The sequence below is a fragment of the Aotus nancymaae genome, unplaced genomic scaffold (assembly GCF_030222135.1).
Source record: "Aotus nancymaae isolate 86718 unplaced genomic scaffold, 86718_ANA_hifiasm-v0.15.2.pri h1tg000010l, whole genome shotgun sequence".
Lineage (NCBI taxonomy): Eukaryota > Metazoa > Chordata > Mammalia > Primates > Aotidae > Aotus > Aotus nancymaae.
The window spans coordinates 17,921,182-17,947,011 of record NW_026988421.1 but is presented as its reverse complement, the minus strand read 5'-3'; the positions used below and the strand labels follow the sequence as shown (position 1 = coordinate 17,947,011).

Here is a 25,830-nt window from a genome sequence, read left to right as displayed (position 1 = left end):
GGGAACATAGTCTCTGCCTTATTTTAAGGTGCCCATGTTTTAGTGGAAGGTGCTTTGGTATCTGTGACATTTTTGAACACAGCAATGGGTTTGAGTGGGCAAAGATGCTCTGTAAGACAGGGTGGGGTCATCGAAGCCATTTAAAAAAGAGGAAACAAAAGAAAACCTCGGGCATTTTAATATGTTAAATACATACCCAATTATTAATTCTAAAGACTTCTACAAATCAACCTAGATGAAACTTTTTTCACCTTTTCCTGCCTCTTTTCCCCTTCTCAGAAACATTTAGACCTACCCTATGGCAATAACTATTGGGAAGTCTCTGCCCTGTATATCAGGGTAGCACAAATAATTCAGCATAAAGCAGCCCAGTTGCTGTAGCTTGGCATTAGGATAAGTATATCTTAAGAAAGTTCTTATGCAGACTTGGCTTCAGGCAATAAAACGTCATAGACGAATAACTGTAGCGAGCGAAATTTCTAGGGAGCAAATTAGGCTGAAAAAATCTTCTAGAGACAGCTAGAAAGGAATTGTACACCACCCCAAAATAAGGCAAGTTATGCAATAAATGTTTCATTTATTGGCCTTCTTCCATTACTATTAGGGTTAAAAGACATCTTGTCAATAAGAAAAGTGTATTTATGGAGGACTGATGTCTTTCAGAAAGCTGTTCCTGTCACAAATGCCTATAGCAGTGGTAATCGGCTCACGAAAGCAGGTGATGAAACCCTATACAGATGCATACATCTCCCCATTAACCCTCGGATCATCAGGTATTATTGTCACTTTATTACCCAGACCTGTTATTAGCTGAAGCAAGGTGATCAAGCTAGGTACGTCAGAAAAATGTCAAAACAGAAGAGTGTTCCTCAGGGTTTCAAGGGAAGAGAGTGTGTGTCTTTCCAAGTCCCTTCACGGAGTCATTGAGGGGGATAGAGGATGCTTGTGAAGTGGGCGCTTTTGCCTAACCCTTCCTCTTGCTAAATTTGAAAACTCTTGGGTGTCCAATTTTTAACGTTCCTATGTTGGCTAAGGGAGTAGCTTTCCTCAAGGTCCAAATAAGGAACCATCACCCACGCAGAACAAAAAGCAAACAGAAAATCTCACAGTGGAATCAGGACTTTGGCTTCTAAACATTTCCCCATTTTATAGCTTCCTTATGTTTTCAGATTCTTTTTTTGGCTTCCCTCAGCACACTCCCGGCATAGATAAGCCCAACACAGCGGGTAACAGATCATCCATCTTGGAACCCAGATCTTTAAAGAAAAATCACACAGGAACACAAATACACACACCCACACATGTACATATCACTGTCAAGGATAACTTAGTAGAATCTTGCCGAGGGATTGGGGGAGCTGATTATGGTTGTTGTCAACATGTATTCCCCACTTTGGGTAAATTTGACAGACTAGCCTTGTTTTTCTCAAATTCCAGAATCAAGCTTTCAGTATGGTTTGTTTTCTTTGCTGGTGTGCGTGAATCTCTGAGCCATAACTGGGGCGTCGGGTGAAATGATGGAGTCTTTCACTATTCACAGGCAATTTTAAAAAGTCCATTCCAACCAACTCATGCACCAGGTGAGACAAGGCGAAGGGGCCTCGGGAGACACCGCCTGTGGCCAGCCTATTTCTACAGTCCCTGTCCAGCACATTCCTGTATTTCACTGGGCACTTAACGCTTCACCATAGCTCCCCCATGGGGAATCAACACCTAAAAGGTGATTTGTGTAAACCAGAATCTCCTTTTCATGCTCATTGATAGGGATGAACAAGGAAGCACCCCTGGAAGAGGTAACCTACTCACTTAAGTTTTAAGGTATCAACATGAATCCAAAGAGAAAGATTTAATCAAGGGAGGACTGAAGGAGAGGAGAAAACAGAAGAGATGCAGCAGAGAGGGCAGTGGATGAAGAGGGCGAGGTGGAAGTCAGGGAGGCCGAGGGACAGCTACTTACAGTTCAGGACCCGAACCGGCGCCAGGAATGGACTCCAAGGTGTAAGGGCCCAGCTTCTCTCTGCCCTCCCCCCACAACATGCAGAGACCAAACTGGACTCCAAGGGATGAGGGCACAGCTCCCCCACTCATCCCACCCACCTCCCAACATGCAGAGTCTAAGGCAGCAAAATCTCTTGGCTCAGGCTAACGTCAGAACTGGTCTGGTTTCCTGTGTTTTTCGAATCTCTGTCATTTGGGCAGAACTCTTGGTCCTATAAACCAGGAATCATCAGTATCCACAGAGAGAAGTGGCCTCAGCACTTGGACCCAAGTCAACTGTTGTTTAAAATTTCCCACTAAAGCTATAAATTACACATCCACATTGTGGGCCAACCTGCCTTTTTTCAAATAGTATTCAAGGTATTTTTCAATACCTTGCTGCTTGGCAACTGAAGCTCCAGTTCTGCCACCCCTCCCCCTCCTCAGTTCAGGCATCACCTGAGGGACCCCGAGAGCATCAGGGATGTGGCCCCTCTGAGATCTTGCTGGTCTACTCAAGCCTTTCTACGGCACCAAGCAAGGAAATTAAATGTGGGACATGCACCATCACAGAAAAACTTTTTAATCGCTTAATTAAATCAGAGATTTAAGGAAGGAAGGATTCAAGAGAGTTCCCTTTGGATGAGAAAAATAAGGATACGCCAAAATGGGTGAAGTTATTCATCATCGGAAGAAAGCCCTTGGTATTTACATATGATAAAAATGCAGGCCAGTATAGTAAAATCAATAAGAACAGTCTTTAAAATTTTAATTCAGTATATTCATGAGATTTTCTTATACAGGTAGTACTATAAAGGACATAGAAGACCTCATTATCCAACTTATTTCAGAGCAGAGTTAGATTAAAAAAAAAAAAAAAAAGCCAAAAAACTACCACACAGGACAAAGAAATTGCCGTAACACTGAGTTCCTATAAATGTGTTCCAGTTTCAGTAAATAAGCCCCTAAAATGAGCCTTGGGAAAGTCTACGCTGCATATAGACAGACTCAGGCACATCAAGTATACAGGTGACAATTAGCAAGTGTATAAAGCTATGGTTATTTCGCTAAATGTGTAAATCTAAAGGCAACCAAGTAAAAGACCTAAAAAAGGAAACTGTTAAATCCATTTGTACATGGATTTAACAGTGAAGCATTTCATTCTTCATATTTTTACTTGGTGTCTTGAAATAATCCCCTTTCTGTCTCCACTCTCCCTCTTAGACACTGCGCCCGCCTTATTTATTTATGAAGTCTGAAGGTTAGTCCTACCTGCTGAGACTAATTAGCCCTGTGCTTTGTATCCTATGCAATCCTGTCTGATTAAATGTACACATTTGTTTTACTTCTTTTCAGGCTCCTTCTCACTCTACTTCTGATATTCTGATTAATATTAAAGTTGGGAGTTACAGTGATTCTCCTCTGCCTCCCCCCCAACCCATTTTTATTTTGCCTGCATCTTATTCTTTAGTGTGCAAATGTGGTTGTGATTTTTTTCCAGTGCAGGGGAATTCATTGGCCTTGTCAATCTCGGTATCATTATTTTTAGTAGTCTTCTTTCTGAGACCTTAGCCTATAAAACAGTTTTGCTGAAACCCCAAACTCTCAAATATTACATGGCAAATTTGCTTTCTTTTGGAAATCTCGGTGCTGATGGGCCAGCTGAAGTGCAGGTGAGCTTTTCCAGGAAAGGGTGGGATTACATTCTGGACTCTAGATTAATACTGCTCCTGAGAGGCAATTTGCTAAATCCTACTGATTTTTTTCTTTTTTCTTTTTCATGTTGTAGTGTCCAGTCTACCTCTTACCGGATATCTACAAAAATGAATCTTCTTGCTTGTATCACCCAGCAACACTGTTTTGGGAGCCGGGCCTTTCCTCTTTAACATAATCCCATTCCCCATTTGGTAGCAAATCAGTCTGCTCCTCCTCTAGTAACTAAAAGTCAACAAATACCTGCCTCAAGCCCCAGGTTTCCCATCTTCTCCCGGAGGTCTCCTAGCATTGGTTTGGTTAGCAATTTCCTGCCACAGCCACCTACATCTCGATTATTTGGTCAGTCTTTCGGGGATTTCATTTCAGACCCCCTTCGAAAAAAACTGCAGCCCAACTGATCCCAGGGGCCCGGTGAACTTTCAGTTTTATTTTTCCCTGGCGGTGTTAACGCCCAAACTTTTCACCTCCGAAGTCAAAAAGGACTTTGACTCTAGCTCATATCCTACCAGCTCCAACGTCAGTTAAAAAAAAAACAAAACAAAACAAACCCACTAAAACACCACTCTACATGTAAAAGAATCCTATATTTTTTCCTTAAGGATACTTTTAATGTCTCTGACATTTAGTATTTGTTTTTTGGATAAAAGGTCATTTTGGCATATTTGTCCTAGTGGGACTTAACATTTCATGAAATGATTCACTACTAATAAACAAAAAAGGGAGGAAGAAGGCCTCATGGGTTAATAGTTTCTTTCATTGTAGATGACCAGGAACTTTGACCAGCCCCTTCATTTCTCCAAGCTCTCTGAAAGTGGAGGGTTGATTTTTCCTTTTGACCACCTCTGTCGCATGCCGCCCAAGGGTGGCTGATTCTCCTGCTGAATTAACCACCAAGCACCCCCCTAAACCCCGCCCCCAGCCACCACTTTCTCACAATTCTACTCTTCCTTTTCCCCTCTCTTAAGACTTATTTCTAATATTTCTAAAGTGCACTTTTTCTGGGCCTCTCCCCATCCCCGCCCCTCAAGTGGGCTTTCCTTCCGCCTTCCTCGGCTCGGATTCCTGACTTGGTCGCCACCCCCTTCTCCTCCTCTCCCACCCCGCATTGTCTTTCTGAAACCGCCCCCTCCCGGAGCGAGTCCCTGCACCCTCGCCCAGAATCCCGGGCTCGCACACACTCCGCGCAGGCCGCTCCCCCTGCACACTCCTCCCTCCGTCTCCCCCCTGCTTCTCCGCCCCTCTCCTCCTCCTCCTTTCCCTCCTCCCTCTCCCGGCGCCCGAAAGGATCATTGTTAGCCGCCCCCGCCCCGCCCACCCGGGCTGTTTATTTATGCACACGTCACCAGGCCGGCCCCGCCCTCCGGCATCTCATTAAGGCAGTGTGTTCCTCTCGCCCTGTCAATAATCTCCGCTCCCAGACTACTCCGTTCCTCCGGATTTCGATCCCCCTTTTTCTATCTGTCAATCAGCGCCGCCTTTGAACTGAAAAGCTCTCAGTCTAACTTCAACTCACTCAAATCCGAGCGGCACGAGCACCTCCTGTATCTTCGGCTTCCCCCCCCTTTGCTCTTTATATCTGACTTCTTGTTGTTGTTGTTTTTTTTTTAACCCCCCTTTTTTATTTATTATTTTTTTGCACATTGATCGGATCCTTGGGAACGAGAGAAAAAAGAAACCCAAACTCACGCGTGCAGAAGATCTCCCCCCCTTCCCCTCCCCTCCTCCCTCTTTTCCCCTCCCCAGGAGAAAAAGACCCCCAAGCAGAAAAAAAAGTTCACCTTGGACTCGTCTTTTTCTTGCAAATTTTTTTTTGGGGGGGGCAAAACTTTTTGGGGGTGATTTTTTTTTGGTTTTCTTCCTCCTTCATTTTTCTTCCAAAATTGCTGCTGGTGGGTGAAAAAAAATGCCGCAGCTGAACGGCGGTGGAGGGGATGACCTAGGCGCCAACGACGAACTGATTTCCTTCAAAGACGAGGGCGAACAGGAGGAGAAGAGCTCCGAAAACTCCTCGGCAGAGAGGGATTTAGCTGATGTCAAATCGTCTCTAGTCAATGAATCAGAAACGAATCAAAACAGCTCCTCCGATTCCGAGGTAGGAAAAGCCCCTCGGGCTGGTGGGGTTTTTTATCTGTTTCCTGGGCTTGGCAAATGTTGCTGAAAGGGGAGAAATCGGGGCTGGGGGCGGCGGCGGGGCCCGGCGGGCGGCGTGTGCGTGCGGTGCCACCATTGCAAAAACTTGTAACCCTGTTTTTTCTACCCCCCCACCCCGACCTCGCCGATTCTTTTTCTCCCCCTTCTCCCCCCTCTGCGTGGCGTTTGCCCCTCGCCCTCCCCACCTGCACCCCTCCGGGAAGGCGGAAAGACGGCCTCCGCCTCGCTCCGAAAGTTTCCGAGATAAATCCCGGGAAAGTTTGGAAGAAGGTGAGTACGCCCCGCGCGCCCCACAGCCGCCCCCCGGACCGGCCGCCCACCCCGCGCGCCCCGGCCCCGCGCCCCGCTCGGCCCGGCTCCGCGCCGGCCCGGCCGGGGCGCCCGGCCCCTCGGGGCACTTTCTAAAAAGTTTCTCCTCGCTCTCTCCCGCTCCGCGCGGCCGCCGCCGTCCCCTCGCCGCCCCGCCATGTTAGCGGCCAAGAGGCAAGATGGAGGGCTCTTTAAGGGGCCACCGTATCCCGGCTACCCCTTCATCATGATCCCCGACCTGACGAGCCCCTACCTCCCCAACGGATCGCTCTCGCCCACCGCCCGAACCGTAAGTGCCTCCGCGCCCGGCCCCCGCCCGCCCGCGCCGCCCGCCGGGCCCTGCATGCGGCCCCTGCCCTGCCCCCTCCCCGCCTCCCCCTCCCCGCCTCCTCTTCTCCCTCCCTCCCCTCCCCCGCTCGTGGCCCAGGCGGCCCGAAACTCTCCAAACTTTTCTGCCTTTTGTGGACTGGATTTGTTTGCACTTCGCCACGTTCTTGCTTTCAGTTTGCTGCCTCGTGATGTTGGGGAGACCTCTCTGTCCAAGCAGGGCTTTGTTGTGTGTGTGTGTGGGGGGATCCGAAGAACTTTTCTTTTGCGCTCTGGTTCCCCCTCCCCCTTTGGTGGCGGTGGTTGTTTCTTCACCCTGGGAAGATGACTGTGTGGCTCTTTCTTTGCTCTCTCTCCCTCTCTCTCCTTCTCTTCCTTCCCTCTTCTGTGGCGTCTTGGGCTTTCCCCGGTTAACCCCTTGGCTGCCGCTGCGGGCCCTGAGTGACTCTGCTGCGCCCGACGCGCGGGGTAGAGAGTGGGTTTCCTCCAGGCGTTGGACTTGAGAACTGGCGAGCGCGCAGAGCCGGGGGCCCTGGAGAGACGCCTCGGCTTTCTCTTACGGGCAACTGTGTACTTAGCTTTCTAGTGGCTATCGCGGGCTCTCGGCCCGCCTTCCTCCTTCCCCTGGAAGGTCACACTTCCCAGATTGGTCCCACCGCAAACTTGGGGGCTCTGAGGAGCCCTTTTCTTTGGCAACCCGCAGGGCCGCGAGCGCCCTGGGCGCCGTGGCGGGCTCGGCTGCCCGGTGCGCTGGCTGCGGGCTCTCCTGGGCCGCGCGGGGCAGCGGGGCAGAGCGGGGCGGGGAGGCCCCTGCGGCCCGGGTTCTGGGTTTGTGTGCAGCCAGATGGCCTCCTCGGAGCAGACTTGTGTATTTCTAGGGAATTTTGGCGCCTTAGGTTGTATGGCGGGGTCTGCGCTCGCCAGCTTCCGTGTAGGCCCTTCGTGGGCCCTAGGGGGGCCAGAGACCAGGGTGTGCGGACTCAAGGAGGTGCAGGGGCCGAGGGAGGCGGGGTGCCTCTCCTTCTAGGGAGTGGGTCGACTATCGCCGGCCAGCCAACTTTGGGGGCCCTAGGGCAGCGCGGGGTGCCGGGCTCCGGGGGCGCTTCCTGCAGCGTCCGTCCTGCGCCCAACCCTGACATTTGTTAAGACGGCTCATCCCCTCCCCCACTGGCCTCTGCCCCCTGCCCTCACCCTGAACCCCCTCCTCCTCATCCCTCCCTCCCTCTTCTAAGAAGCCTGGATTACGAATCTCTGGACGCAAGACGCGTTTGTGCCCGGCTTCCCGGGATTGTCATTTTACACCTTCTCCGGTTTGGTCCCCATACCCCTTATTTACACATACGACTTTTGTTTTTTCTTTTTCGGTAACTCTAGATAGCAATTTGAAATAATGCACCCACTGTTCAGCAGCCGTGGATTCGGTGCTAATGGCCGAGGGCTTGCCGGACGGGAGTCGATCAGATCTACAAGTGTTTTTAAGCATTAAAATATTAACTATCAGGTTTGACTTGTTTTTTTGGGCCCTGGCAAAATGGCAAGGGCATGCTAGACTGGTCATTTTTTATGGCTAGGGAAGAGAAATAATTATTCCCCCCTGCCCGGCGCCCAGGCATGCTTGGGAAGCTGGGAGAGCGGTTCGGCCCGACCCCCTCCTGCAAGGCCAGCTCCACCAGGCTGCAGGGGCCGCGCTCTGGGCTTGCAGCTGTAGGGGAGGCACAGTCCGCTTACTTTGTATTTTTCTTGGGAGCTCGTGGGGCATCTTAAACGGGACCGTTCGGCTCAGAATCGCAGTATTCGCCTACCAATAAACCGGACCAAGCAACATTCCAAAGAATTCCTGAGAATTTCTGCTTCTCCTCTCCTCCTCCTTCCAATGGAAACCTCCCTGGTATTATTTTAAAATCCACTTAACCATCTGAATATTGAGCTTTGATGGCTGGCTTGCCAGCTTTCTTGACTCTTTTTAAACCCCCTGTCTGATGCTGGCAATCTTGCCATCCCTTCTCAAACTTGAGCAGTTGTGTTGTGCTGTAATTAGCAAACAGGGAAATTGTTAAAGGCAAATAAATGATTTCCCGGTGAGAAAAGGAAGGCTCCCAATGATCGGTCCCTTTTGTGGGCATTATAGGAATAGACGGCGTCTAGTTATTTTAATTGTGGACATAGCGGGTGGCCTGGTGCTGTGACATCAGGTTGAGTCTGAGAAGACATTTCTGAACTCAGTAGGCAGTTTTAGTATTTACATGTCAAACACCAGCAGACATCTTTGTGTACACTGCCCCTTCTTCCTTCCTCTCTGTTACCTGGGTTAGATTATGTGCTCCAAAATTAAAGTTATTTATTTAGGCTGGTCAGCAGAGCAGTGGAAATAAGGACGGTAGGCTGTTGTGTGTCACTCCTGACGTCTTCAATCAGAGGGCCAGCTTGCGATTCCAGATTTGATACAGCTGCGGGAGGAATGGAGGCATCTATATAGCAAGATAGCGGGCTTCCCATGCTCTTCTGAAATTCTTAGTGCTTTATAGGGTGTGTTTTTAATGGCAAGGTGTGAAGACAAATTCGTTGTATGCTTTATTCTTTTCTCTTTGCTCCTTGGTGGTGGTGATTTTTGCTACATTTTCAGTTACTTATGATGTACCTGTAAGCAGCTGCATCTTTAAAAGCAAACTCTCTGGAACCCTGATTTCTGCTTTTTAATTTAAGAATGTAAAGAATTAGAGAGTATCATTAAATCGGCTTATGATGAATAATACATTATCTCAAGAATAATGCTTTAATTGCTGAAGATGCCATAAAGCTTGATAGTAATAATTTTGTTGTAAAATGACAAAGATTTCTGCATAATATTAATTTAGTCTTTGATACAGTAATAGGAATGGCTTTTAAAAAGACAGATTCAGATACAAAAGTGCATTAAGGAGAGGTCTAGGTAAGTAGATGGGAAGTGTTAGAACTGCAAATATATTAGGATTGTGGTAACATTTGTATACTAAAGATAAGACTACTGTAACCTATTAAAGTTGATTGGAAAAAGTAGTTTTACGTTTCTTTTTCCCTCCTGGCAAAGGGGAAAGAGGAATACGGTGGTTGAAATTCCAGTTCGGTTTGAAACTTCTTTTTAAGGACTTGATTATTCGAGTCCTTGCATCTTCTCTTATCCAAAGTTACTTGCTTTTCAGCTGAGCTGTTTGCTACTAGTTTGAACAGATAAATAAGCTGCATCTTGAATTCATTTTTGAACTTGGAATCCAGCATTTAAAGGAAACTGAGAGGGGCCTATTCATTGGGGTTTTATTTAGCCGGGCAATTTCTCTTTTTGGCTTGTGAAAAATGGATGTTTTCTCCTCACTGAAACAACATAACCCTTTCTAATACAAAAGATGTAGACCTCGGAGTGTGAAGGGTTAATGGTGGTCCTTCCCAGTTGTCCTCCCACCCCCCCACCTCACCCCTGATTGTTTTGACAACACTTTTCAAAGTGTGACATTCCAAGCCCCTACATAACAATGTAATATTACTGTAATTACACAGGTCATTACATTTTAAATAGAGAACAATAAAATGCTTATCGCCCTGAAAAAGAACAGGTGTTCTTGCCCTTCTTTGGTATTTATGCTAATTGTTTTTCATCTCCTTCAGAAATATTTATGGCGAACATGTTTAGATTTCAATCTCAATGCAACCATATTAATTCCATGCTAATCTTTATAGGTTAGGGTTTAATGTCTGCAGTATGGATTATAGGCTCAACATTCACCCAATAAGTCATATTGTAATGATTATAAATTAAATATGCCAGCGCTTTCCACTTTGTTGATACTGAAACTTTCTGAAACCCCAGAAACAAACTCAGGCATTTGGGAGCCTTCCTTATCTGGAAGATGCGTTTTTGGAAACTTTGACTGTTTAAGGGAAGGAGCTTTGACTGATGCCCTCCGTGTCTGATTGAGGAGGAATGAGGAAAACAATCCTCGTTCTTGCTAGGAGTTCTTCACCTTGATTTTAATTTTACTGATAGAGATTTCATTTAGAGTCACTACTAGAAGTTGGTCAGCTTTCTGTTTCTTAGCAAGCTGTGAAAAAGTTACCGGAAGGTTTCCGGGGGCTTTGCAGATCAAGAATGCTGTTCTGTTTGCAGTGCTGGATCGCTGCAGTTCTGCAAGGCATTAAAAAAAAATATTTGCTTTAGAAAACTAGCATTTTAATAGTTGCACCAGAGGCTGCGCTTTTAAAGATTACAGTAGAAGTCTTTCCAGGTTTTGAATGCCTCCTTACATCCCATGAGGTGCTCCTGGCTGTGTGCAGAAAGTGCCTGGATTTCTCGTGGAGAAATCCTGGTGCAACTTCTCTTACACACGTGCAGTGGGTAAACTAGAAGGTATCTAAGAGGATTTTACATTTTGTCAGATGTTTCACAACAGGCCCCCCCGAATCACATTAAAAATGCACTGTAGAGAAAGGACAGCTGCACATTTTTGTGTGGACGCGTGTTTCTGGACCATGACTAAAACTCCGAGGACCTTTCCCCCAGCTGTCTGGAAGTTATGTGGAAGTTGGTTTATTGGCAGTTAAGTATGAGACAACCTGGATTTAGCAAATGCTCCCTCCTGCACAGGAAGTAGATGACATTATATTGGGGGAAGGGAGAAGATTTCAGGCAAGGAGTGATTTACTCTTTTTTTTTGTTTGTTTTAAACGATGGAGTTGCCAAATAAAAAATAAGCACTTTCCAGGGAAGTAGGTATAAGCTTTTTAGTCTTGATGAGTAGCATTAGATAATACCTTTGACCACATTTATAATTCTTTTGAGGTGACACATTTCAAAGTTGGGAAAAGGAGGCCGAACCAAATTCTTGAGGGTCTTTTTTCGAAGGGGTGTGTGTGTGTGATGTGAGCATCTGAGTTTCTTTTGGGAGTGAATATTGGCAACCATGTAAGTCAGTCTTCAACTCTGACTTATAATTGAGCACATTTGTGAAGGAAATGGTTAATTTTACAACCAAAGGCAAACTTGCACCTCGACAGGTCTGCTGAAAGAAATGTGCCCCAGTCTTTTGCTGGCAAGCTTACCACCAGGTCATAAATCCACAGGCTTTATTTACGGCCCATAACACTTATGAATGTTAAGATATTTGACGCCACGTTGGCCTTATAATATTCAAGGTCCGCAGACATTGGCAGTAGCTCAAATTTCTCTCACTAATTATAAGCAATGAGATGGGGGGGTATCCCAACGCAAATGCTGCCCTCCCTTTTCCACTGACCCCCACCTCTGCAATCTGAGTTTACTGAGACAGACACCACTCCTTTGGCAGCTGACTTGTACGTTTCCTCTAGGCTATTGTTACACACGTTTATAAAGAGCACTTTCAGGAATGGAAATTCAGTGGGGGCCGTGCACAAATGCCTTTTTCAAAAGCAAAGTTGCTCTAGGTGTTTGCATCTTTCCCCTTTTCTCCCTTTTTCCTTTCTCTTTTCTTAATCCCCCCAACACCCCCACCTTTTTTTTTTTTGAGACGACATTATCTGTATTGTGCATTTTCCCCAAGAATACCTAAAGAAACCTAGTATGGGAGACGGTTAATTTCTATAATGTTCCCCTGAGCTGGAAGGGAAAATATACACATTACATAGTATACTAGTTAACGTGAGAGTTTTTTAAAAAAGTGAGGTGTGGTGAAGAGAGTTGATTATAAGAATGTAATAGGTGAGGGGGAAAAAATCCAGGTTTACATCGGGGATAGGAGAGCTGCTTGTTTGTGAAAAATGTGCTGGTATCTGGGGGAGGAGGCACGGAAAAGTAGCCAGAGGAGACAGAATAAATGCCTAAGAGAGATTAGAAAAGTATAATACAAGAGGACAAAGATTTGGGCTTGGGGGCATTGAAATTGGAGATTGGAAGTTTCCTTTTGGAGGGGCTTGGGAGGACCCTGGACTGAGCTATTAAAAAGGGATATTGCTTTGCTCAGCAAAGATGGGTTGCAGTCCCTTCATTACCCAGGGTGTTCCACCTAGCCACAGATGTGTTTCCTATCAGTTATGTGGAAGCATTTGGGGGTGGGGCATTATCTGTGGTGGAGACCAGAGTGTGGGAGAGAAGGCCAGTTGCCCTACTGATTTTAATTTATGTTTAAAAAGTGGGCTGTTCCGGTGTATTACAAACTGACTGCGCGGTATAGCTGAGGAAGTGGGATTCAGAGGTGTTTGCCAGGCCAGGAGAGATGATGGCTCTGTCATTTTGACTGGGTCCTTCCTTCCATCCAACCCAAACTTAAAGACCCAGGCCGAAAGGTTTTCTTTTCTAATCAATGGCATGCAGAAACTTACTAGCCCTTAGGGATAGAAGTGAATCCCTAAACAGCTCATTACAAAGATGGGGCTGTGGGATCTTTGAACGGGTTATCAGCCGAGGTGTTCGGTTTTCCCATGATAGGTTTTTCTTCCTTAGGCACATCTGATTTCGGGCTGGTAATTCGACCTGTTATATTTTATTCTTTTTGTCGTGAAGTAGCCCCATCAGGCGGGTCTACGGAGGAAGGAATGGCCAGGAGTGGGATTAGCCCTGAAGGAGTTAAAATTGCTCCCTAAAGTTTGGCATCATGAAAATAAATTTGAGGCCTGGTAGGCATTAGCAGGGCACAGCACATTTACAGAGCTTAATTAGTACGCACTGTAATTGTTCATGGTCTGCCAGAAGAAGTAATGTTCAGGAAAAGTGGAGTCCCTCTCTTGCAGTCTTCAGCTTGAAACCGATAAATCACTTGCATATTTGTGTAGTGATTCAAATGGAGCTAAGACCTCTCCCATCCCAACATGTGGTAAATTGTAAAGTCAATGAATTGCAGATGTAGGCTACAGTGAGATTCTCTAAGAAAATGCAGAATGAATGGGGAAGAGTGATGCTATAAATATTTACTGAGAAGATAACTAGATTCCTTCGTGCTGGGCCAATTATGATATACTAAAATATATTAGTAAAATGCTTAAAAAATTGAGAGGATTTGTGTGGGTCTTTGGGTGGGTTGGTTTGTTTTGGAAAGTGAAATAAAAGACACTATGTTATCATCATGTCAGTTTTATTAAGCCTGAATCACAATAGCATACCCAGGGAAGGACACATGAAACCCATATTAATGCAAATTAATTCGTTATGAGTTGCAGCACTGTGACTGCTAAGTGGAGTAATGATGCGGGCATCATTTTAAGAGTGTTAGTGTAGCAACTTTTAATGAAAAATACTGTGTTAGGAACATGTCTCAGCACTTCAGCCATGTGTTTTAATAGATGCTAGAAATATGTTTTGTACAAGAGCAAGAAACTTGATTCACTTTATTTTTTTCCCCCAAACAGTTTAAGAACTTTAATTATGTTTTGACATTGAAAGAAAATCATCTAGTTTTTCTCAAAAATCAACCCAGAAATGCTTATCACCATAACCAAGTTCAACTTCACATTTTTTTTTTTTTTTTGCAAGACTTTGTACCACAAAGTGGAAAAACAATGAACGGAGCATTTCCCTGTAGACCTACAGATAAAACTTTCTTGAAGCGACTTTCCTCCCTTTTTTTCTTCTTAGAGAATTTTGGTCTCAGGCAATGTTGCAAGTCAATACTTCTTTCCCCAAATGTGAGTAGGTGGATCTGTATAGAAGCTGTAAAAGTTAATGATCGTTCTCTGACTCATAGCTGATGGTTTCAGGTTGAGGAAGAGAAAAATTAATGAGGGTAAATAGACATTTGATGGAACATTGAGACAGTAGGAGAGATTGTTCTTGTGTCTAAAGGCATGCATTTTGTTGCAGCAGAATTTCTGAGGGAGAATGCCAGGAAGTGAGAGGGGATGGCGTCGTGAAGTTATTGTTTAGGGATGGTAAAAATGTTCAGTGTCTAGATCTTTGCAGGAATGTTTAAGCTCAAGTACCAGGCAATGCTGGTTTTGCCTTTTCTCTTGAAGTCAGAGCCTGGCCCCCCACCCCCCTTAGTACTTTTTATAAGGGCAGGCGGTCACCCAAAGTCCTGGTCAAAAGTTTATTTCCCATTAAATGTAAAAGGCTCTCAATACAGGGCTGGAGGGCAGTGGGTTAGGGGAAGCTGGGCTCATAATGGCCTGTGGTTGCTCAAATGACTAATGACCTAAGGAAAGTTCTTAGGTATACTAAAAAAAAGTATTTTGTTTCTTAAGGTAATTACATGGAAATTAGATTTCAAGTGGCTCATGGTAGTAGCTATAGGGTAGAGAGGAAAGTCGACCAAAGAACACCTCCAAGGAAATGCTCTGTGTTTTTTTTTTTTTTAATCTACTTATATAAGAGAAAGCCAGGTGCTTCCTAAAACTGAAAATAAAATAAATGTTCTATCTCTTCCCAATGTAGCAGGACAAATAGGCATCAAAAATTAATGTTCATCGTATTAGAAGTTAGCTTAGTGCTGGAAAAACCAACAGGATTTCAATTGTTTTAGTTGTCTTTGAGGAAGCGATTTCTGTGGTTGAAAAAAGCTGTTTCCCCTTCCATGTCTGGGTATCTATGATGTTTTGTATGTGAAACGTCAAATTTAGAGCCCAGTAGTGATGAGAAATAAAATGAGGAATCTAGATGTGATAATACTAACGGAAGGGGTTAATCTTAAAATATTGGTCTTTGCATTGCTGAAGAATTTTGCACGCGTGTGCCGTGAACTGCCAAGTCTTCACAGTTCTTCCTCTGGACAAGGGAGGGCTGAAGCATTTGGGGGTAGTAGAATGGGGGATGGGCTTGGTCACTGATTTTTGTTGAGAGCTTCATGGGAAGGAATGAAATGAAAAATACGTTGGAGTTCTCATCTGGTAACTCCCTGGGTACTCCAGGCAGGGAGGTGCCATTTTGAAGGTGTGGTGTACACCCAGGTGAGAGCAGCCACGTTTGCCGGATGAGGAAATGATGTGGCGTGGTCTTGGAGCACTCCAGGTGACTGGTGCAGGACAGTCCCAAGAGATGAGGCAGATGGGAACCTGCTTTTTTTGGAGACGGAGTTTTGCTTTTGTTGCTGAGGCTGGAGTACGGTGGAGCGATCTTGGCTCACTGCAGCCTCTGCCTCCTGGGCTCAAGCAATTCTCCTGCCTCAGCCTCCCGAGTAGCTGGAATTACAGGCGCTGGCCACCTCGCCCAAGTAATTTTTTGTATTATTATTATTATTATTATTTTGAGACAGAGTCTCGCTGTTGTCACCCGGGCTGGAGTGCAATGGCTCAATCTTGGCTCACTGCAACCTTTGCCTCCAGGGTTCCAGCAATTCTCCTGTCTCAGCCTCCCAAGCAGCTGAGATTACAGGCCCATACCACCACACCCTGCTAATTTTTTTTTTTTTTTTTTTGTATTTTTAGTAGAGATGGGGTTTCACCATCCTGGCCAGGCTGGTCTCAAACTCCTGGCCTCAGGTGATCCACCCGCATTGGCCTCCCAAACTGCTGGGATTATGGGTGTGAGCAGCCGTGCCTGGCCTGGGAACCTGGTTTTTAAAATCAGATATCTTAGTCATCTTGTCCTGGACTTCTCAATTTCCCCTCATATTCCAAAGCACAAATGGCCTACCATCTCATATTCTTCCTTCTAGCTTCTGGAGAGACAAATGATTGTTCCAGTTTAGAATGCCAGGGTTTTACTGAGTGTACTTTTTTATCTGTGCCTTTAAAAAAATTAGACTACAATGAACAAGACAACTTTGTGTTTTACAAGGGAGGAAAAAGTGAAAGTATGCATTTTTTGAAAAAAAAAAAAAAAAAAATGTGTATTGGGAAAAGAGAGAGAGGGTGGGAACCCAAAGGAGAAACAGGAACATTTTAAGTCCTTGTTGCAGTGGCTGGAGAAAGTGTAGCTTAGAAATCTCTCCAGCACAATGGTTGCAGGCTAGGAGGGAAGATCTGACTTAGACACAGAATAAACTGCTTGTGCTGGGTGTGTTTGTGAGCTGGGTGAGGTTTTCTGTGTCACTGGGCACCTGAGAGAAGTTACGTGGCTGGAGGGGGGAGTGGGGGGTGTTAGAATGTGTCGTGTGTGTGTGTGTGTGTGTGTGTGTGTGTGAGAGAGAGAGAGAGAGAGAGAGAGAGAGAGAGAAAGTCAAATTAACTTTGTCTTATATATTAGTTTCTCTGCTAGAGTCTTAAGGAACTTGCAGCTGCATTTTTACTGTTTTAATTGCAGCATTCTCTCTAGGTTGGTTGGTGTTATTTGGGTAATGATGAAGGCAAGGATTAAGAACGGAACTGGACAAGTGAAAATTGAATTTGGATTAACCACAGTTTCATTAATTTATTCATAAGATTGTGACTGTATTTTTTTTTTTCTGCAACATATCCTTAGTTATCAGGTGTCCATTCAATTTTAATTGACAATATAAGATTCCTGTGGTTACCCTGTGTGCGGATTGCCTAGGGGCTCTGCAGGGATTGTGGGAAGAAAAGCTCGGACAAGTTTCCATTAAGCTCTGAATCAGGCGATTGGAAAAGAAGAGAATAAAACCAACTGAAAAGAGAGGGACACATTGTTAGTGTTGCCTACTCTGCTTGAAGGAGAACCCTCCTCTCAGACGAGAGCTACTTTCTGGCCAAGAATTCCAAACTCGCAGAGAAACCTGTCCCAGGCACAGAAGTTGTTTTAACGTGATGCAGAATTGTCACAGTAATTAGTACAGTCTCTGCTTACTGACTGGAGTTTTTTACAAAAAGGAGAGGGGGACAAAGGGTGCAAAGTCATCTTCATTTTTCAGCAGGTCACTTTATTTTATTTATTTTTTTGAGACGGAGTCTCACTCTGTCACCCAGGTGGAGTTCAGTGACGTGATCTTGGCTCATTGTAGCCTTCACCGCCCAAGTCCAAGCGATTCTCCTGCCTCAGCCTCCTCAGTAGCTGGGACTACAGGCACCCGTCACCACACCTGGTTAATTTTTGCATTTTTAGTAGAGACGGGGTTTCACCATGTTGGCCAGGGTGGTCTCGAACTACTGACCTCAGGTGATCCACCTGCCTTAGCCTCCCAAAGTGCTGGGATTGCAGGTGTGAGCCACTACGCCCTGCCAGCACTTCACTTTAGATGCTGCTTCTGAGTGTGTATGGAGGGCTGTGTGTGGGGGAAGGATCTTCTATCGTTTTAGGGCAGTATGGTTTATTACTCTCCTTTGACAGGTATAGGGTTTTTTCCCCACATACTTCATTGTGTCTCTTTTTAATTTTGATTAATATTCTGTTTGGGGCAAGCAGACTTGCATTATATCTACATATAAATATATATGTACTGTTTTCTGTTTGTTCATTTGGAACAGATAAAACGATCTCAGAGCCCACTGCATCCTAAAATGGATATTTATAGACTTAGATCATGAACAACATGGATTTAGACTATTTTTTTATTTGATTACTACCCTTGTTTATTTTGAGTTAGTTCAAAAGTTCTTATGTGATTTTTTCCTCTTTATTTTTTAAAATTGTGTGGACTGAATTGATTTTCTTCCATGGAGCAAGATGCAAATTATCTGGATCTGATACTCACAGCCTAAATTACGCTTTCTGCTAGTAACACAGATGTGTTCTGGTGATAGTAATAGCACAAGAGTAGTGCCAGTAGTTTGTAGTTTGTTATAATACTACAGATCCATGTTTGGAGATGCAGTTGATTTGCCTGTTGCAAGGAGGGGAGTGGACATCCATTTCCCGGGTCATCTGATTCCTCATTATTTGTTCCTATATTGCAAATCAAAATTCATTTTCAGGCGGGGTACAGTGGCTCACGCCTATAATCCCAGCAATCCCTGTAATCATGAGGTCAAGAGATCAAGACCATCTTGGCCAACATGGTGAAACCCCGTCTCTACTAAAAATACAGAAATTAGCTGGGCGTGGTGGTATGCACCTGTAGTCCCAGCTACTCGGGAGGCTGAGGCAGGAGAATCACTTGAACCTGGGAGGTGGAGGTTGCATGAGCTGAGATCACACCACTGTACTCCAGCCTGGGTGACAGAGCGAGATTCCGTCTCAAAAAAAAAATGCATTTTCAGATAATTGTTGAGCTCTTTTAGTGATTATTGTATTGTTTACAAAATAAATCAGCAGATGGTGTTTGTTTTCCCAGTTGGTGGGATCCCAAGATTAACAAGTATTACTTGAGTGAACAGTCTTGCTATTCCTATTTCGGGATACCTGCTTCTTTGATGGTTGGTCTCTAGGACTTCAGAGGGAAAGGCTGAGGACAGACTTAGACCTTGCGGAGGGTCTGAGTCAATCAATGACTTACATTCACTCAGTTGTCACCTAATAGGTGGTCCTTTCTTAGAAAATTAGTGGCTTTTTGGCAGTGTTCGGCCCCCTCTTTGGGGAAGTGTGGATTACTAGAGTGCAGGCGACAGAGATGGCCTGAGATGGACAGCTTAGTCATCATGAAAGAATGTATAAGGCATCGGGTGGCCCCTGAATTCTGTGTGACACATTTGTTTTCCCAGAAATAGAATTTCATTGGAGAGCCAGGGCCCAGTTATTAGAAATATGGGGCGGGGTGGTGCTTGTACTTCTTTCAGTCTTGTGGCTTCTCATAATCTTTTCTCTCATAATCCTTCCTCTCGCCTACATGTTGCAATTCTGATGACTTTTTGCAGCACACAGTTCATTTTTCCTCAGCATCCCGCTCAGCACACTGGCTGCCTTTATGTCTTAATGGGCATCTGTCTTTCCTTTTCATGTCATTGATTCTCACTCCCAGCCCCCGCCTTCCCTGTATGCTTATTGAATAGGTGCTTTTTTTAAAAAAACAAAACAAACAAAAAAAAAAACTTTACCCTAGATTGTTATGATCATCTTATCCATAGCAACAAATAAAAGTACATAGGTCTTGATTGAATGCCAAGGCTGCAGTTCAATCTAGGAAGGTTTGTCTGCTATTCATAAACTGCTTAAGATGTTTTCTTGTAGTTTGTGACATAAGCAGAACGCTTTGATTTGGTTTCTTTCTACAGCTCCATTTTCAGTCCGGCAGCACACATTACTCTGCGTACAAAACGATTGAACACCAGATTGCAGTTCAGGTAGGAAATGCAAGAGATTCTGAAGCTTGAATTGTCAATATGTAGGTCTCTTGTGTGTTTCATTCTCTGCCCCTTCCCCCAACCGAGATGATAATGATGGTGATGATGGTGATGGTGATGATGATGGTGATGATGGTGCTGGTGGTGGTGGTGATGGTGGTGGTGGTGGTGGTGGTGATGGTGGTGGTTGAATCACTGGGGGAGAAGGGGAGCAAAGGAGAGAGAAGCAGGAGAAATGCTGCTGAAATGATTTAGAGATATGGAAAGAAGGAGAAGCGTGTGCCTATTGTTAAGAGTTTCTTGATCAGGCATAATGGGCCCACAGACCCCAGCTTGACTACTGTTTTTCTTTGCTCAGGGAGGGATCTTGAGTTGGGAATAAAACGGGCGGCAAAACATAAACGGGAAGGCTTAAGGGGAGAGGTGGGAGAGGCGGCCGTGCGGCAGCCAGAGGGTTGTTTCTGGTGGATCAAAATCATGTGAAGTGGCGCTGAGAATATCACTTTGGACCTGGTCATCCTGAAATGTTGATTTTTCTTGGACCTGGTCATCCTGAAATGTTGATTTCTCTTGGACCTGTTGATATATGACACTAAATGTGCTGGAGGGGAAAGGCGACAGATCCCAGCTTCTGATGAGTGTCCTGTTTCCTGCTCACATAGTACTTCCATTCTCTTAGATCCAAAGGCTAAACAAATCATGGACTAATATAGATTCGGAGCTGAACTGATGCCAGCAGAATGCAGTAGAGGAGGGAGAACAGACTAATACGATTTTCGTCTGTCTGCCTGGCCTTGCTGGGATGGATGTACCTCATGGTGTAACCAATGGTACCAAAACTTCTTGAGTGTTCTGGCTTAACCCTTTGAAGGGACTCTCTTGAAACCTATTGCTGTCGTGTGAAAGCCTGGCTGGAGGGCCTTCTTTTCTTGCAAGTTGATATTGGTTTGTTAGGTCATTTGCATTATTCCATGACTTCTTTTCTGGTGGAGAGCTCTTGCAGAGTGTGTGTGTGAGTGTATGTGTGTGTGTGTGTGTGTGTGTGGTCTTAGGGAACTGCAGCCACAGTGTATCTTTGTAGCGCTCTCATTTCAGATCTGCGTCTTCTTTGATAAGCCTTCCAGATAGCTGTTTGCCCCAGGTAAACGGAATTATTCCACCAGTGAAAAGCATGAGTCAGCAGACATTTTTGTTGCATTCCTGCTGTCTCTGTACTCATTTCAGGCCACAGCAACTATTTTAAAAATATTTGAGGCTGGGTGCGGTGGCTCACGCCTGTAATTCCAGCACTTGGGGAGGCTGAGGCGGGCAGATCACTTGAGGTCAGGAGTTCAAGACCAGTTTGGCCAACATGGTGAAACCCCATCTCTACTAAAAATACAAAAATTAGCCCAGCGTGGTGGTGGGTACCTATAATCTCAGCTACTCAGGAGGCTGAGGCAGGAGAATCGCTTAAGCCTGGGAGGCAGAGGTTGTAGTGAGTCAAGATCGTGCCACTGCACTCCAGTCTGGGAGACAAGAGTGAGACTCTGTTTAAAAAAAAAGACAAAATTGATTACTTCTGCAGTTGTGCTGCCGACCTTCTTGTGTGTGTCTTCTTTTGGGGAAAAGCGTGACGCTTGATTTTGCCCCTCTCTACCCCTGAATGTTTCCAGGACTGCTGTGTCTTTAACTTGAGGCTGCAATTGTTCCTTTAGGCATGCTGCCTGTTGGTCCCTCCTCCTTCCTTTTGATGGACAGCATAGTAAGTCTTGCTCCCAGAAAGTGCTTTAGATGCAGGACTTGGTTAGAGAACAAGCCCAAACCCTAACTCTTGGTGAATGGGTGGATGTATAACTCTTGGTGAATGGGTGAATGTGCAATGTCCGGAGGCCTCCTGCATCTCGGGGAGTGCTGGAAAATCCTGTTGCCTGGGGTGTGGGAATTGTTGAAGTTGAATAGGATAGTGATCCTTATCTTGGTGTGGAAAGGCTGGCTGGGGCCATGTCACTGGGAGACTAGCCTGGACCAGCCCAGCTGTTGTATCTTTACACCCATTGCTGAAGTGCCCCTTGTTAGACCGAGCAGTTCGTCTTTCTCCAAACCACCTGGCACGGTGCAGGCCATGTGAAGCGCTTTCTCAGGAGGAAGATGGAGTAAATTACAGAGCTCATTGTTTTGGAGGACTGAAACCATTACTATTCCTCCATGAACAGGTAGTATTGTTCTCCTCCGCTTCTATTTGCTAAGGCTTGATGCCCATGTGGGCAAACAGAGAGACGTTTTATTAGAGACCCAGCTCCATGCTTTTGCAGTATTCATTCTCCCTCAGTCTCTGCTAGACCCGCACAAGGCCAAGCTAAATGGCATCTAGCTGTAATTTTAGTTTGATCATCAAAAGATGAATGGCAAAAAACAAAACCGAAGAGGCAAAGGGAAAAGAAGGGGAAAGCTTAGACAAAATGAAATTGTTCCCAGAGTACATTGGGAGCTCATAATCGTTTTGCTCTGATGCAGCATAGAGCAGACATGTTCCCCTCACTCCATTCTCCAACTTAAGGCTAAATGCAACGTGATGGTCGGGGCAGAATTATTGTCCCTGGAAACTTAAGACTGTTTAACCTTAATAAATACTAGATTTCAATAGAAGCTGAGCCTGTTGCTCTCCTAAGCTATATCCTGAAATAACCTAGAGTAGTATGACCCCGCGCACCACAGGAGACTCACACTCTTTCCCCTTCCCATCCCTCCTGTAATCTCAGGACTCAGCCAAGCTCACCGTTTGTATGAATGGCCTTGAGTGATTCTATAGACACGTCACATTCTTATAAAAGGTTTGGACACAATAGCAGTTTCTATGTTTAGCACTTTCCTACTTTGGACAGCCTCCTAGCTCCTCTTGGTTTTGAAAAGACAAGAGCAACTCAGATGGCCACGTTCTCCCAAAACGGATAACACAAATAAAACTAGAATGAAAAACAAAAGGTCTTTTAGAAAAGACATTGTTTTAAAATTCTGTTGACTTTTTAACTGTTTTATTGAAGTATAATTTACATATAACACAGTACACAGATGTCTAGTAGAGAGGTAGGTGAAGTTTTCTGTATGTGAACGTCCATGAAACCATCACTCGGATCAACATAGAGAGTGAGGTTGGGACACCGTTATTGTCAAGGGCCAGATAGTAAATATTTTGGGCTTTCTGAGCCATTGAGTCTCTGTTGCAACTACATTTGACCCTTGAATGACACAGCACGAGTTTGAACCACATCAGTCCACTTAGATGTGGATTTTCTTCTGCCTCTGAGACAGCAAGACCAACCCCTTCTCTTCCTCGTCTTCCTGGTCAGGCAACTTATCCCAAAGATGGCCAGGATGAAGACCTTTATGATGATCCACTTCTATTTAATGAATAGTAACTATGTTATCCTTAGGATTTTCTTAATAACATTTTCTTTTCTCCAGCTTACCTTATTATAAGAATACTGCATATAATATATACATGAATTATATATTAATTGACTTTATCGGTCAGGCTTCTCGTCAATAGCAGGCTATTAAGTTTTTGCGGAGTCAAAAGTTATACTCAGGTTTTCTTTTTTTGTGTTTTTTTTTCTGAAACGAAGTCTCGCTCTGTCACCCAGACTGGAGTGCAGTGGCACAATCTCGGCTCACTGAAACCTTCGCCTCCCAGGCTGAAGCAAGTCTCCTGCCTCAGCCCCTCCTAGCCCCACCGCCAGTAGCTGGGACTATAGGCACATGCCACCATGCCCTGCTAATTTAATTTTTGTATTTTTAGGAGAGATAGGCTTTCACTGTGTTAGCCATGATGGTCTTGATCTCCTGACCTTGTGATCCAACTGCCTCGGCCTCCCAAAGTGATGGGATTACAGGTGCGAGCCATCACGCTGGGCCTATACTCGGGTTTTCAACTGTGTGGGGGTTCGGTGTCCCTGGTCTGGGCGTTGTTCAGGGATCAGCTGTACTCAGTGCTATTGTGGTTTGTAAGCAGTCAATGACAAACCCAAGGGAATATACCTATACCTATACATATATGTATCGTTGTGTCTCAATAAAACTTTATTTAGAAAAAAGAGGCAGTGGCTGGATTTGGCCCCACAGGCTATAGTTTGCTAACTTTGGATAAAGAACTCCCCAGAAGTCTCCCTTGTTTCCCCCTCTTTCCAGTTATTTGGCTTCTTCCTCTTTCCCCTGCCCCCACTGAGAAGTCTTATCATCTGTTAGTTTTATTTATCATTGTGGGTTAGTTTTGCCTGTTTTCAGGCTTCATGTAAATGGAATCTTACAGAATGTACTGTTTTGTCTCTGGCCGCACTCAGCATATGTCTGTGAGTTTCATCCATGTTATTGTGGGTAGCAATGGTTTGCTCTTTCTCATGGCCAAGTAGTATTCCACCAGTGAATATGCTTCAGTGCAGGCATCCTTTCTGTGTTGTTGGATATTTGGATTGCTTCCAGGTTTTTGCTATTATGAATAAAGTTCTAGTAACATTCTCACACACATCTTTGGGGAAGTATATATTTCCATTTCTGTTGATATACCCAGGAGTAGACTTGGAAAGGCATGGGGTAAATATGTGTTTGGCTTTGCACTGACCTTCTGAGAGAGACCTGAATGCTGGATTTGCGTGTTGTCATTGCAGCAAGCGTAGTAGTTGATAGGTATGTGAGTGATACATTTAGGGGGTGAGCAGTAAATTTATCTAGGTGTGATCAGAGGCCAATTGCCCAAGCTCCGGTGCAGGTTCCTTCATGCAGTGGTTTGGCCTTTGGCCCCAGCCCCTAGGAACTCCTCCCACTGTCTCCATTAACCTGGGAGGAGGACTAGCAGGCTGAATTCCAGAGGTGGACCCACAGTGCAGATGTGTATAAACAGAGCTGTCTCCCAGGAATGCCCTGCAGGTGATTGTAGATAATGTTGAGGCATCCCTGTTGCCTTCCTGAAGAAAGCCCTTCCAACACTCCTACTCTCAGCATTGTTCCAACCCCAGGAGCACTGTTGTAAGGAAGGTCAAGACCCACAGAAGATGTTTCCCTTGGTTTTCAGAAGGGCTACTTCTGACCCAATTAAGCCTTTGTTTTAAGAGTGTTTTGGCCAAAGGTTGATGTTTTAACACTAAGTCAGATGTGATTTAGGAAAAACCTCCACACACAGCAAAAACAAACTGTGTAGACCTTTCTTGGCTGTTTTTCTTTTTAGATGTGAAGTGGTTTGTGTATGTGTGTGTGTGTGTCTGTGTGCGCGCATGTGCGCGCTTGTGCATGCACACAAAGACAACTAGGAGAGGATCCAGAAGAAATGGACCATTTTATTTGTTTACACAGCTGAGTAGTGGAGCTTGTGCAGTGGGGGTTACTTTCCCTCTTGTTCTTCTGCTTGCAAGTTCCCATCTGAGCTTTACCAAAGCATAACCTTCTGCTTGGTCTTAGAACTCCTCCACCATGATTCAGTAAGGCCACCAGGACCCTCCTCCAGGGCTTGGGTGCTTTTTGGAGCCAAGGAGAGAAGAATCCTAACTGGAGAGCATCCTTACCCCATGTTGGCCACCACTTTTTCCTCGATGTGAACTGAATGCTCAGTCTTGTCCGTGCCTTAAAATTGTTAAGATTCCTGGGGTGCTGTGACACAGAGTCTATGTCTGTGCCTGAGAAGAGCCTTCATGCTGTGATGAGCATGGTCGGAAATTAGTACCAGTGGACTGGCCCAGCATTGACGAATAAGGTGGCAGCGTTTGCAGAGGGTGGCAGCTTCTGATGGGGGTCTCTTGTGTTCTGGGCCTGTCCTCTCACCCATCACGAGTTCCCTGGCCTTTGGGTTTTCATGAGGATTTGCTCTCTTGGCCGAATAGCAGATCCAGGCTACGTGAAGAACTCCCAGAAACAAGTTCAGTCTTTGGTACAGTCACTTCCTCACGTTTCTTTTAGAGCTGTAGCAGACTCAGGCTGTGACATTTCATGAATGAAGAATGAGACACACACACACACACACACACACACACACACACAGATAATTTCACTAGCATAGTTTGACGAAACCCATGGATGCCAGGTAACTTGCTCAAGAGGTTCATTGACTTGCTATGGTGATGAGTTTAGCCTGATTAGCTAACTTAAGTCCATACCTCAGAAGAATGTTCATTCATGAAAAATATTTGCATCTTCTGTGGGCCAGGCCACTGGAGAATTCATCAGTGAGCAAAACAGACAAAAATCCCTTGCTCTCATCAAGCTTAAATTCTAGTGATACTTTAAATACTGACTTATAAACACCCTATTCCCAAACTGAGTTAGGTTTCCAGTGCA

At 45.1% G+C, this 25,830-nt stretch overlaps 1 protein-coding gene across 31 annotated transcripts in view; it reads left to right on the top strand.

The window, feature by feature from the left end:
* The first annotated feature begins 5,082 nt into the window (after positions 1-5,082).
* Positions 5,083-25,830, top strand: part of TCF7L2 (transcription factor 7 like 2) — a 213,183-nt gene continuing 192,435 nt past the window's right edge. For 16 of the 31 annotated variants that reach the window (XM_064373855.1, XM_064373867.1, XM_064373853.1 and 13 more), the window contains exons 1-4: positions 5,083-5,785; positions 6,048-6,114; positions 6,318-6,442; positions 19,459-19,527. In XM_064373855.1, the coding sequence (XP_064229925.1) occupies positions 5,597-5,785; positions 6,048-6,114; positions 6,318-6,442; positions 19,459-19,527 (450 nt within the window). In that variant the 5' untranslated portion in view covers positions 5,083-5,596. The remainder of the gene's footprint in view (positions 5,786-6,047; positions 6,115-6,317; positions 6,443-19,458; positions 19,528-25,830) is intronic. The other 15 variants (XM_064373871.1, XM_064373857.1, XM_064373870.1 and 12 more) reach the window with 2 other exon arrangements.